The sequence below is a fragment of the Nicotiana attenuata genome, unplaced genomic scaffold, assembly GCF_001879085.1.
Source record: "Nicotiana attenuata strain UT unplaced genomic scaffold, NIATTr2, whole genome shotgun sequence".
Lineage (NCBI taxonomy): Eukaryota > Viridiplantae > Streptophyta > Magnoliopsida > Solanales > Solanaceae > Nicotiana > Nicotiana attenuata.
Genome location: NW_017670305.1, coordinates 422,153 through 435,138, shown reverse-complemented (window position 1 = coordinate 435,138; position 12,986 = coordinate 422,153). Strand labels below are relative to the sequence as shown.

The following is a 12,986-nucleotide window of genomic DNA, read 5'->3' as shown; positions in this document are numbered from 1 at the left end:
CTAGTACTCCCTCCGTTTCATTTAGTTCAAGAATGTAGGAATAACCTTTAAATCTTGATCAATTTGATTGATATATCTAGTTCTTCCAAATGATGATGATATGATTATGTCATTTGCATATATGAGAGATTGTCTGATAGATTTCAGGTCCCTTGGACTTCATATGAAAACCAGTAAACTTAGCTTTGACGCTAAGCCTGTTCAACAACAGAGAGAACATCAGTAGCAATTAAGAAAAAAGAGGGAGTTAGAGGATAAATACTCTGATTGTTTTTTTTACTTGTAGACTTAAAATCTTTGTCTATAGCCATTTGACAACGGAGCAACAGACCCTGGAATCGGTCTTCATAATAACGAGAAAAGCAACTGAAGGAATATACAGTATTCCACAGAAGCAATAAGCTTCCTAAGTTCGCTATGAATGCTGCAACTGATTCTTTAAAAAACATACAAGCATGTTTAACTAATACTGCATTAAGGGCCAGGTTACAAATCCTAAACAATTTCAAAATTAAAGAAAGCTAGTACTCAAATTCTATATCCATTTGAAGTACCTTGGTCCTTGGCATGTTGAGCCAGAAATCAGTCAAAACAGTTGCTCATCAATTTCAATATCAATTGTAAGAGATAGAAATGAGGGGTACAAAGCAGAAATTGGATTCCGATCTTTATCTTTGGTATATCCTGAAAGCTTCATATCTTCGTTCAGTAGACTAAGCATGAAGTATATCCTGTCTGCAGCCACGTGTGACACATCTCCCATTACAAACTCGTGCACTGCAGAATCCAATTCAATCCAGCTAGATCCCCGATTTTTTCTGACGTGATGCTCTCTAATCACTGCCCTTACTCTAGCTACATCGCGCCATCTTCTCGCATCAGCATAAATGTTGGACAAGAGAATGTAATTTCCGGAATTTTCAGGTTCTATCTTGAATAACTCAGACGCCGCAATTTCAGCCATCTGGACATTGCGGTGAATACTGCAAGCTGCGAGCATTGCACCCCAAACAGCTGATGTGGGCGCCACATGCATACTTAATATCATCTCATGGGCATCCTCAAGGAATCCACCACGACCGAGGATATCAACCATGCATGCATAATGTTTCTCAGTGGGCTGAATTTTGAATTCTTCAATCATTTGTTTGAAGTACCGCCTACCTTCATTAATAAGTCCTCCATGGTTGCAAGCACTCAAAACTCCGAGGAAAATTACTTCATCAGGCTCTATATTCTCTCTTTGCATATCCTCAAATAAATGTACTGCTTTTTCAACTAAGCCATGATTAGCAAATGCAGCAATCATTGTACTATAACAATGCAGATCTTTTCTATCCGCCATTTCAAACACTTGCGAGGCTTTCTCAATATTTCCACATTTTGCATACAGGTCTATCAAACTGTTAACAACACGTGTATCAGAAAAATACCTGGATCCCACATCATTGCTCATAATTGACTCAGCCGCATCTACAATCCCTAATTGAGAGCAAGCTGAGATAATACTCAAAATAAAAGTCCCATCCATCTCAAGACGCTGCTTTTTGAAGCTTTTGAACAATTCCAAAGAAGCAGAAGGTTTCCCGTGCTTAGCATAGCCACCGATCATGGTAGACCATGTAATAATATTTTTCTCTGGCATTTCATCAAATAAACGCCTTGCTTCGTCCAAGTTCCCAGACTTAACATAGCCATCTATCATCATAGTCCATGACGCCACATTCCTACAGGGAATTTGTTCAAAGTAGTCCCTCGCTCTTTCAAGCTCGCCCACCTTACAATACCCTGATATCATCAAATTCCGTGTTCCAGTGTCACGAGTAGGCATTGCCTGAAACAGAAAACTCGCAGCCTGCACATCACCGATATCCATGTACCCTGAAATCATCACATTCCAAGCAGCCAAATCCTTACTAGGCATAGCCTCAAAGAGATTCCTTGCCTCTACCATATCTCCCTTTCTAACATAGCCACATATCAAACTAGTCCAAGACACTACATTTTTCTCAACCATGCTATCAAACAACTCTCGGGCAACTTCGACTCTGTCATTACTCACATACCCTGATACCATCGAGTTCCAAGAAATAATATCCTTTTCCTCCATCCCATCAAATAGTCTTCTTGCGCAATCAACTTCCCCACATCTCATAAAGCAGTCAATCATAGAATTTTGCACCAGCAGATCAAAACCAAATCCATATTTCCAGATAAGCCCAAACATCCCCTCACCATCTCTCAACCATTTCAGCCGTCCTAACGCCTTGAGTATGGACGATATAGTGAAATTCAATGGCACAACATATGGGTCACGCATATCACGGAAGAGAGAAAAAGCTTCAATATGCTGAGAATTTTCAACATACCCATGAATCATTGAAGTCCAAAGAAAAGCGTTTGGTTCAGTAATTTCATCGAACAGCTTGCGGGCATAATCCGTCGCACCAAAACGAGAGTAAAGACGAATGATTTTGTTGAGAACAAGGTCTGATGAGGCAATTGACCCACATACTAATAAATGAGCGTGAATTGATTTTAAGCTCTGTAGGGTTTTGCAGGTTTGGAGGAGATGAGAAACAGTTTGATTCATTGCATTTCATGGCGCCAAGGGCCAAAGGATTTAAATTAGGGGCTTAACGGTCATATGAATTTAAGTTCTTTTCTTATATGCTCTCATTGGGCTTCTCCAATGGGCTGGCTAGTGACAGAGAAACGACTTGGGTTAGGGCTTTATCGACTTTAGGTGGCTAGGCCAGGTTCTTATCCGATTTTTTTGGTGAAAATAGCACGGGCTAGCCAGTTTTCAGAGTGGTAATTGAAAAATAGCCAACATTTGCAAAGTCACTGAAAAATAGCCACTATTTTGCTGAAACGCGAAAAGATCCAGCATAATATGTTGGATTATAGAGCTTCTGCATATAAACTTCCAACATATTTTGGAACTCCGGCACACGGAAAGTTTCAGCATAATATGCTGCACATTGGAGCTCATGTGTATAAACTTCCAGCATATTGTGTTGGAACTCCGGTACATTATCAAATTCTAGCACATTATGCTGGAATCTTATATGTAAAATTCAAACTCAAGCATATTATGCTGGAATTTTTTCGAATTTTTAACGATATTTTTATTCAGATTTTATCTTTATATGATAAAGTATTTTAACATTTGAAACTCCTAAAAAATGCCTCGAGGGGAAGGATGAGATGATCATCATATCTAGAAATGGGTGCTCGGTCAGTTATAACCGTATTAATTTCTTTTTCAAAAACAATTTTAGCCTTTAAATCATTGGTATCGTAAGATACTTTAAGTAGACTGTCAATTATAACTCACATCCAATTCTAATTGCACACTAAACTAAGTCTACCTAGTCTGTAGAATTTGATAGAAAGAGACACCATTCTTAGCAGTTGCGAGGCAATGCTTTTGGTAGTTTCTCAATTTCTGAATATCTGAGATGTATTATGGTACACAACCAATTTTTCTTTTAATTTTAAGAATAAAAAAAACATGAGCATTGTCATAACCAACATTGAAACTGTTCTATCAGCTCGTTAAACATTCAAGTGTTTTTTTTTTTTGGTAATTAAATTTATCATTAATCACTAGTAACAACATTACAAAGCATACTTGGCTACTCCCAGCTAGCTAGATCTCAAAGTGAGGTACACAGAAAGACTATGACTACCAAAGTGCCTAATCTATATTTCTATCAATGAATCCCATCTAGAAGAAGAGTTGTTGAACTAAACACTTTACATTTTCATTTGCTCTAAAGTTGCACATGCAGGCAATCTCCCTTGCCAGCCTAGTGTGTTCTCTGATACTCCCTTCAAACACCCTATGATTTCTTTCCCTTCATAGTACATACGTATACTCAGCGTAGATCATCTTGAGGAGTTTAGCTGGTGCAGTTTTCCCCTTGTATTGACAAACAAACTGGAGGTGTTCATTCCATGTACTGCACTTTATGTTCTGAAGTTGTGCCAACTGAGTCAGTCTTCCCAATAGTTTTCTAGCACAATTACATTCAGCAAACATGTGGTCTCTTTTCTCAGGATTGAATTGACATAGTACACAAGTATCATTCACATTAAGCCCCCATTTCTTATGTCTGTCCACAGTCAATAATCTCCCTTGACAATGTAGCCACATAGTAAAAATAGCTTTTGGTCTAGCAGCATTTTGACACATTAAACTCCTCCAGCTAATTTTTGGGTAGGTTAGTATCAGTTGGAGATAAATCTGTTTTATAGCACTCTTCTTAGCATCCAGTGGTCTTTGGAGTTGATGGATAACATCTCTTGCTTCGAAGATTTTCCTCGCCATCCAGCTTGCAGTCTTTGATACAGGCATAGTTCCTGGGTTCTGCTCTTTGATGTAAAAGGCATGTATCCATTTGATCCATAGCTTGTCTTGTTTGTGAGACAAGTCCCAGTATATCTTGGCAATAGCAGCAGCATTCCACACCTGTAGGTTGTTCAGATTCAGGCCTCCCACAGACTTAGGTAAGCAGACTTTGTCCCAAACAATGGGAGCTTTCTTCGTGATTTCATTTCCCCAGACCACATGTAACTTCTACAATTGGTTTGCTCAATTATGAACAAAGACGTATGCTTATAAGCTCAAGCTCAACTCATCTAGATTATAATTGGTTTATACAAACCTCTTTATATACAACTTTCTGCAATTTTATTCAACTTCTCCGAGAAGAGTCTATGAACATGGGGAAAAAGTGCTCTAAATTCGATTACTCTATAGCCTTTTGATATAAAACTCACGGTTATAGTTATTCACAAGCTGGAACTAACTTATTTTTTTTTGGTAACTAACTGTTTATATTACCACCCAAAATATTTACAACTCCGAGAATAAATAAAACAAGCAGTTTGGACATTAGGTCCCAAACTTGTTGGACATCAGTTCTAACCCACTACTGCTCCACAGACAGCCTCTATGGATAGAAATTTAGTAACAACATGCGTCTGTCTAGCTCATGTATTCTACGTGCTCTTTGATGTATCTCTCTTATACTTGTCTCGTCACTTGATCAGCAGTTCTCAGTTGAGTCTTGAAGATCCTTGCATTCCTTTCTTGCCACAGGTGGTATACTCCTCCAGCTAAAGTCATCCGATATATTTCTTGATCTGCATTTTTCTTTTTTGCATGTTCAGTTGCTCATGTGACTTCGTGCTGCCAATTGCTAGCATTCCTATTGATGCCTTGCATATAAACAGTTTGGACCACACTTGTTTTGCATATTCACATTCAAACAATAGATGATCAATGTCCTCATTTTCCTTCAAGCATAAGACACAGTCCATGTCATCTAAATTAGCCCAGCAAGCAATCCTTTCTTTTGTTTGGAGTCTCCTATGTAATGCCAGGAACAGAATAAACAACCACTTAGGTAATCCAGCATTGTTACATATCAATCTCCTCCATGGTATTCTGGAAATCTCCACGAATAAGTATATACACTTTCTTGATTGAATAGTTGTTCATAGCTGCTACTTCTTCTTCAGTTAGCCCTTTTGATCAAACACTACTTTTGCTTTGAGAATTTTCTGCACCATGAAGCTTGAGTAGCTTTTGTTGCCCACATTGTGCCTCTTTTTATATAGTAAGAGTGAATCTATTTGACCCATAAGTTGTCCTTTTTCCTGGAAACATGTCACAGTAATTTTTCGATAGCAGCTAAGTTCCACACATATATATCCAGGATATTGAGGCCTCATGCAGTCCTAGGTAGGCAAAGTCTATCCCATACTATAAGTGTCTTCTTTGATATCTCACTTCCACCAGTCCATAGGAAGCTCCTACATGTAGCCTCCACCAGTTGGGTCACTTTTTTTGGTAGAACAAACACCTGCGACCAAAATACTTGTATAGAGAGAAGTACTGATTTTACAAGTTGTAATCTGCATGCATATGATAAGTATCTTGTAGTCCGTGACTTGATTCTGGCCAGCATTTTATCAATAAGAGGTTTGCACTGAATGATTGATAGCCTTTTAGTACTCAGAGGAATCCCTAAGTATCTAAATGGAATCTCCTTTTGTGAATTGTAGTGCACGTAAGATAGTCTGTTGGACCTCTGGCTTCGCCCCTCCAAAATATATTGAACTTTTGTTTACATTTGCAGCCAAACTAGATACCTGCAAGAAATGTTGGAAATATTGGAATAGCAAGTTGACAGATTCTAGTTCTGCCTTGCAGTACAGTAGAAGGTCGTCAACAAATCCCAATTGAATAATCTGCTGCTTCTTGCATCTTGGATAGAATTTGAACTTAGGTACATCATTGAGTCCCTTCAAACTTCGATTGAAATATTCCATAACTAGCACAATAAGAAAGGAGATAGGGGATCCCCTTGTCTTAGTCTTTTTTTGGATTGAAATGGTGCCACGTGATCTCCATTAATAATAATTGAGTAGGAAACAGTCTATATACAACACATAATCCATTTGACAAATTTTGTTGGGAACTGCAGGCAGTTAAGAATTTGCTCAATATATGGCCATTACACTAAGTCGTAGGCTTTTCTCATATCAAATTTCAGCATACACCTAGGTGTGATGCCTTTTCTATCATAACCCTTCACAAGTTCATGACTCAGTATAATGTTGTCAGTAATTAACCTGCCTGGAACAAAAGCATATTGGCTTTTGTCCGCTAGACTGTCCATAACACCTTGCATTCTTCTAGTGAGGATTTTGGATATAAGTTTATACACCATAGTACAACAGGATATAGGCCTGAATTCAGATACCTTTGATGGATTCTTGACCTTTAGGATCAATGTAATTGTAGTGCAATTAATAGCTTTGTGCATTTCCCCATTAGTAAAGAATTGAATCACTGCATCTGTCACCTCCTCTCCAATCACAGATCAGGCTCTTTTAAAGAAAAGAGAATTGAATCCATCACATCCTAGAGCTTTTTGATCATCTATACTTTCAAAAGCTTGGTACACTTCCTCTTTTGTGACCTGGGCTATCAGATGTAATTGTTGCTGTCTTATTAAACCATTCCCACGTTTCATGATATTAGGAGCCATTGTTGGTAGTTGATCAGCAACACTACCAAGCAGTTTTTTGTAGAAACTGGTCACTTCCTTCTCTATTCATCAGGTTGTTGTAAGATTTCTCCTGTGTCATTGACAAGGCTTTTGATCCTGTTTTGAGCTTGCCTATTCTTTAAATTGGCAAAGAAATAGGCAGTGTGGGCTTGTCCCAATTTCAACCATTTTGTTCGTGACTTCTGCTTTGTTATACTCTCCTCCACGAGACTCCATTTCTCCAGCTCTCTTTGCAATTCTTTTTCAGCAGTAAACAGCTCGTGATGGTGATTGTGGTTCCCCATTTGTGATTGAGTTTCATGCAACCTTCATCGATAATGATTGATCTCCTCCACATTTCTAAATTCTCTAAGATTTAATTGATTCAAAGCTGCCTTCATCACTTTAAGTTTCCTCTAGATATCCTCCATGTGTTTAGTACCTGTATAGTTGCCCCATGCATTTGTCACTACACTTAAAAAGTCTTTGTGGTCTGCTAATCAATTCAAAAACCTGAAAGGTTTGGATTCCTCTTCACAACTTCCTTGAATTGTATGCTCAGAGGTATATGATCAGAACAACCAGGATTCAATATCATTACTTCTGTTGGAGCTACTGTTAAAAGCCATTCAGCATTGACTAAAGCCCTGTTTATCCTGCTATAGATCTGTCCATTTGTCCATGTATATCTTCTTTCCACTGCACGTAGTTCAGCCATGCCATTTGATTGTATGAAATCATTAAAATCTCTCACCTCATTTTCCTGGACTGGGATCCCAAACTGTCTGTCATCCATATAAGCTATTGCATTAAAATCACCAATAGCTAACCATGGACCTTGCATACAGTTATTAACACTTCTCAGTTCTTCCCATGGGGGTTTACTAGTTTCAATTGTATGCGGTCCATAAATTGTAGACAAAGTGAACTTTACTTGTAGCTGAGGGATCCAAACTATGCCATGAATGGCTTGAGCACTCACAGCAACTTCATCAAACTCCACTCTACTTGAATCCCATAATATCCAGATTCTAGCCTTGTTACGGTAGAATTAGTTTGCACGCTATCTCAAATTAGTTGCTATCTTGTTGATTATTCTATTGGCATTCTCTTCCTTGACTCTATTTTCCAGTATTGCTATCAAACTTACATTATTATTTTGTATAAACTTCTTTACTTCTTTTTGTTTATATACTTTATTTACAGCCCTCACATTCCATGATATGATCTTCATTTAGTTGATTGTTTGAGTTGTGGATCCCCAGTATCTCCTTGATAACTGCATTGCCCCTTCTCTCCAGTAGTGTTGTCTAGTGTCTCTCCAGCGATAGGAATAGTTAATGGAATGAACACATTAACTACATTAATCCCTGTTGTTTCCCTTGTCTTGGATTGAGCACCTTTTGCTGCTGCTTTCCCTTTAGCTATCCCCAGGATGTCATTTTGTCATCCTCCTTATTTGGACTTATGTGTTGTAATTCCTGCTGTGTTTTCACATTTATCGTGTTAGGAGGCTGTTGTTTAGTACCTGCTTCAACCTTCTCTTGCTCTGCTCTTCTTCTCCATTCCATTCTTGGCTTTGGTTGCTGTTGTTTGGCCACAAGAATGGCCTTTGCTGTTCTCACCTCATTCCTGCAAACATGGCCAACTTGTAGGCATGTGGGGCAATATTCAGGGACCAATCATACGCAACATGTTAGTCAAAGATTTTCCCAGCCGGATCCATGACTTTAATCGATTTAGGCATGGCCTTTGTGACATCCATCTCAACTAATAGCCTAGCATAGGAAATCCTTTCAACTTTAGTTGTACATTCAACTGCATAGAGTGGAACTCCTAATCCACTCCCAATTCTACTAAATGAGTCCATACTCCAACAATTTAATGGCAAGTTTGGCAACTTGACCCATATAGGGATTGTTTGAAGCACTTCTGTATCAAAATCAAAGTTGGGCGGCCATGCTTTGACAATGATAGGCTTATTTCTTATAGTGTGTGGGCCGGACACCAGCACAACATCCCTATCTTCCACACAGTTGAATTTAACCACAAAGTATCCATCATTATGGAAGTAGATTTTAGGCTTGCTAGTGAAATTCCATTGAGCATCAATGAATCGATCAAGAGCTCCTATTGAGGGGGAGTCTCCAACTACATACAAAACAATTGCATGCTTCCATTTTGTCGTTTCTCGATCTACTTCTTCGCTATCTTATTCGACTACTTTTTCAACTTCCTTTATCATAGGTGCGACAAATTTGAGATTCATACCTCTTGCCGCAAAATTATTTCCAGCAAATAAGTTCACCCATTCCTTTTTGTTCTTCTGCTGCTCAGCATCCAATTGTTTGTGGATCTGGACTTCCTGGATCGTGATTAGCTTATTTGTACCTAGTTGTTTTACAACTTTCATCTGATTCTCCATATCAGTCTCAATCGTCTCTACAATTGGAGCCCTAGTTGATGTCACCTTTGTTTGGTTACGCATTGAATTTTGGCCTCCACTACCTATTGCAGTCGATTGAGTTGAACTCAATCCTTGCAGACGCGACCACATCTCACCCATCTGTTGCAACTGTTCCATTGAAACCTGAGGGCTATGCATTTCCTCATTATCTCTCACCTTATCCTTCCCAGTAACTGTAGTTTTGCTTATTATTTCCTTGATCGATTTTGTGAGCGAAATCGCTCTCTTAGGTCTCCCTCTACCCATGCTGGCAGAGGCGCACGTTAGTTTACTATCAGCGCGTCAACGCGGATGTTCTAGAGAGAGAAAATCTAGAGAGAAGTCAGAGCTTTCACGAATTCCAATTTCATTAATAGATTATACTAGTTCGATTTTAATTATTGATCGTTTTGACAAACTGAATTTGTTTCAAAATTAAGCCAATTTTGAGCTAACACAGGGCTTTAAGTATAACAAATTCTAAAAAACTCCATTATTGTATCAGAAACCTATGGTCCAGAAAACTCCAAAAATGCAGTCCATCTGGTACTGACTGATATTATTGGAGTACATGATTTACAAACTTGAATTTGGGCAAAACTAATACCACATTGCCCGTAGAAAATAACTGACCAAGGAACATAATCAATACCTTGTGGTAGCAATCTCAAGTGTACAAAATTGATTAGTCACTCTTCCTGTCTCTGATCTGGGATCACCAGCATATTCCGTCTTACCCAACTCCGCCGCAACAGTTAAATGTTAGCAAACTTAGTATACAGTAAGAAGTCCTGGATGACACCTTGTTAGACATGTTTTGTCACCTCCTGATTCCTATATTTTTGCAGGATACTTCTATGTGTATTATGCATATGACTGTGACTCCTAATAAACCATTCTAAGAATCATGGCACTCTGAAAAAAGCAAATCGAGCTCTTGCCACTAGTGCCCATCTTCTGGTAGCGATAGGTACCAGCCAAATCACCATATACAAGCAGAACCCTGACTTCACCTTCCAGGATGTTGAAGCTTGAACCCCTTCCCAATCATGACCAATGCTGGGAAGTCCTTTGATGGACAGCAAATTGGACAAGGCTAAATTCCATTACACATCGTGTCCGGTTATCTGCTTTCTTTAGAAGAGGGGCTCTTTTCTTGTGGCGCACGAACTGGATCATTGTCGTGATCATTATGGGGACTTGATAGGGAAATTTCAGAATTGGGGTCTGAAATCAGCACAACTGAATGACTCTGAACTTCAGTTGTCTCCCTTTGACTTGAATTTTCGTCCTCGCTACTTGGATCCACCGGAGCCGTGAGTGATATGCCAAACCTTTGTCCATGGGTTAGCCCTGGACAGAGTCCCTACCATGAAAAACAAATTTCTCTCAGCATTCATGTGAAAATGATCTTCCAGTAACATGGGAAATATCTCTCTCTCATATATATATATATATATATATATATATATATATATATATATATATATATATATATATATATATCATTTTCTTTTTCTTTCTTTCCTTTTTTCTTTTTTTTGCTAAAGCAGTTTGGAGGGTCACTGGCCATGGTATCCATATGAAATAGAACAAGATATTAAATCAAGGTTCAGAAATGGAGTGTCTCCTCATTTTAAGTGACATCTTCCATATTAGGACATCCAAAGAATTTAAAACATTTCGACCAATAAAATTACTTTCCCTTCTTATATAACTTTCAAAATTCCAGCAAAAAAGGAACTATGAGAACTTGAGCGGAAGATTAAAAGGAAATACAGTCACTACATTAAAGCTCCCTAATACTAAAAAAATTTGGAGTTTAAGTCCATATTGGAATCTACCACAAGAAACCTCCCATCCTCCCCTCTCTGCCATGAGCTTGTTTCATTTAGTGCATAATGTAGGAGTATGCCAATGTCTTTTTTCCTGCATTTCTGAAGATAGTGATAATTATGCAAAGGAAAAACAAGATCTCCCTAATACTAGAGAAGTTAGCAGTTTAGCCCATACAGGAATTTGTACACTAGTTTATCTTCTCCAGGGAGATTAATCCAAGAATATGGATGTGCACCTATTTTGAAAAAAACGATACTAATTTTTGTTTGATAAGTTGATGTACCTATTTATGATAGACACCCAAGTTAGCGTTATATTTCACCAGTATTGCATGATTAAGCACCTTAACCCTTGACCATAAACATCAACCTTTTGCCCCATGATACAAATATACTGTATGCTGCCCCTTTATCTATAGAATCCACCTACCCAATCCATTACACACGCACTACGAGCTACCTGTTTCACTACCTCTGCCAGCTTGGTCTCTTTAAATGCTACTTTGATTACCAACCTCTTTGAGAGGATTATCAGACCCATCGTATTCCATATCATAAGAAAAATAGTACTAATCACACACAGAAAAAGGTTGCAAGCCTTCAAACTTAGCTAAACAATTCAACCTTAATCTATCATGTGACTTTTTTCAAGTCAAATCAAATTTCACACCCACACTACAAGAATTACTTTAACATTTCTTCTACCAAACAAATATCCAAGTCAAACTACAAAATTTTTATGATCTATTGATCTTCATCAAAAGAAAATATTATATCTATTGAACTGCAGATATTTGAAGCAGTATTAGGAAACTTTAGTTTGTAAAATTTCAACTTGAAGATCAAGCTGTACAAAGCAGGGGATTTCATGTTAGCAAATTCCCAATGATTGAACTAAACATTCAATAGGAATTAGTCAATATAAGAACCTTTTAAATTTCTGACCTTAATCAAACCAGTTATAGGTGGGGAACTTTGATAACTGGAGTGCGATAAGGAACTTGAGTCTGCAGGTTGTGTTTGAGAGTGACTGGAATTAGTTTCTGCACTCTCAGGTGTATGAGTTTTCAGTATCAAATTGCTGTTCCTACAATATGCTCCGAAGTAGGAACAATGCTCACGTACTAAGGATATTTGAGGAGTTGCGGGCAATAAATGACCTTCTGTGCTGAAAATATACCTTCAAAATTAAAAGAAATGCCAAAACTATTGAGCAGAAGGAAGATGGAGAAAATTTAAAGAAATAAGGAAAAGAAACGGAAAGTGGTGCATTTTCTTTTCTTCTTTTTTCTTTCTTCGCATGGGGAAGGAGGAAGGGCAGTGCAGAAACTTAAAAGAATAACATAAATAATGAATACAAGCAACGGTATAGACGATTTACTTGTATGGACCATTCTCAACCAGGTTATCTGGACCAGCAGCTAAATCAAAAAGAAGCCACAAATACTTAACCTGAAAAAATAGTAGAATATTAATTAGAGAAGTATCCAAATACATGGAACAGGAAAAAAAACAATTATAATTAAGACGACAATGTGGGGTGTGCGTGTATACATATATATAGAGAGAGAGGGCGGGGGGGGGGTAGGGGGGGTATAGAAACAGTATTTGTACAGATGATTATCGAAGTGCAAT

The 12,986-nt window shown here is 38.1% G+C and overlaps 2 protein-coding genes across 5 annotated transcripts in view; both read right to left on the bottom strand.

The window, feature by feature from the left end:
- Positions 1-422: 422 nt before the first annotated feature.
- On the bottom strand, positions 423-2,627 carry LOC109237535 (pentatricopeptide repeat-containing protein At4g02750-like). Its single transcript, XM_019403853.1, has one exon. It carries the CDS (start codon positions 2,591-2,593, stop codon positions 587-589), a length of 2,007 nt encoding a protein of 668 aa, XP_019259398.1. The 5' UTR covers positions 2,594-2,627; the 3' UTR covers positions 423-586.
- A 7,357-nt stretch (positions 2,628-9,984) lies between these two features.
- The window catches only part of LOC109237534 (alpha-mannosidase I MNS4), a 21,023-nt gene continuing 18,021 nt past the window's right edge, over positions 9,985-12,986 (bottom strand). For 2 of the 4 annotated variants that reach the window (XM_019403849.1, XM_019403850.1), the window contains 3 exons: positions 12,733-12,803; positions 12,297-12,531; positions 9,985-10,879 (listed from right to left, as the gene is read on the bottom strand). In XM_019403849.1, coding sequence (XP_019259394.1) covers positions 10,637-10,879; positions 12,297-12,531; positions 12,733-12,803 — 549 coding nt within the window. In that variant the 3' untranslated portion in view covers positions 9,985-10,636. Of the gene's footprint in view, positions 10,880-11,050; positions 11,451-12,296; positions 12,532-12,732; positions 12,804-12,986 lie in introns of those variants that run through there. The other 2 variants (XM_019403851.1, XM_019403852.1) reach the window with 2 other exon arrangements.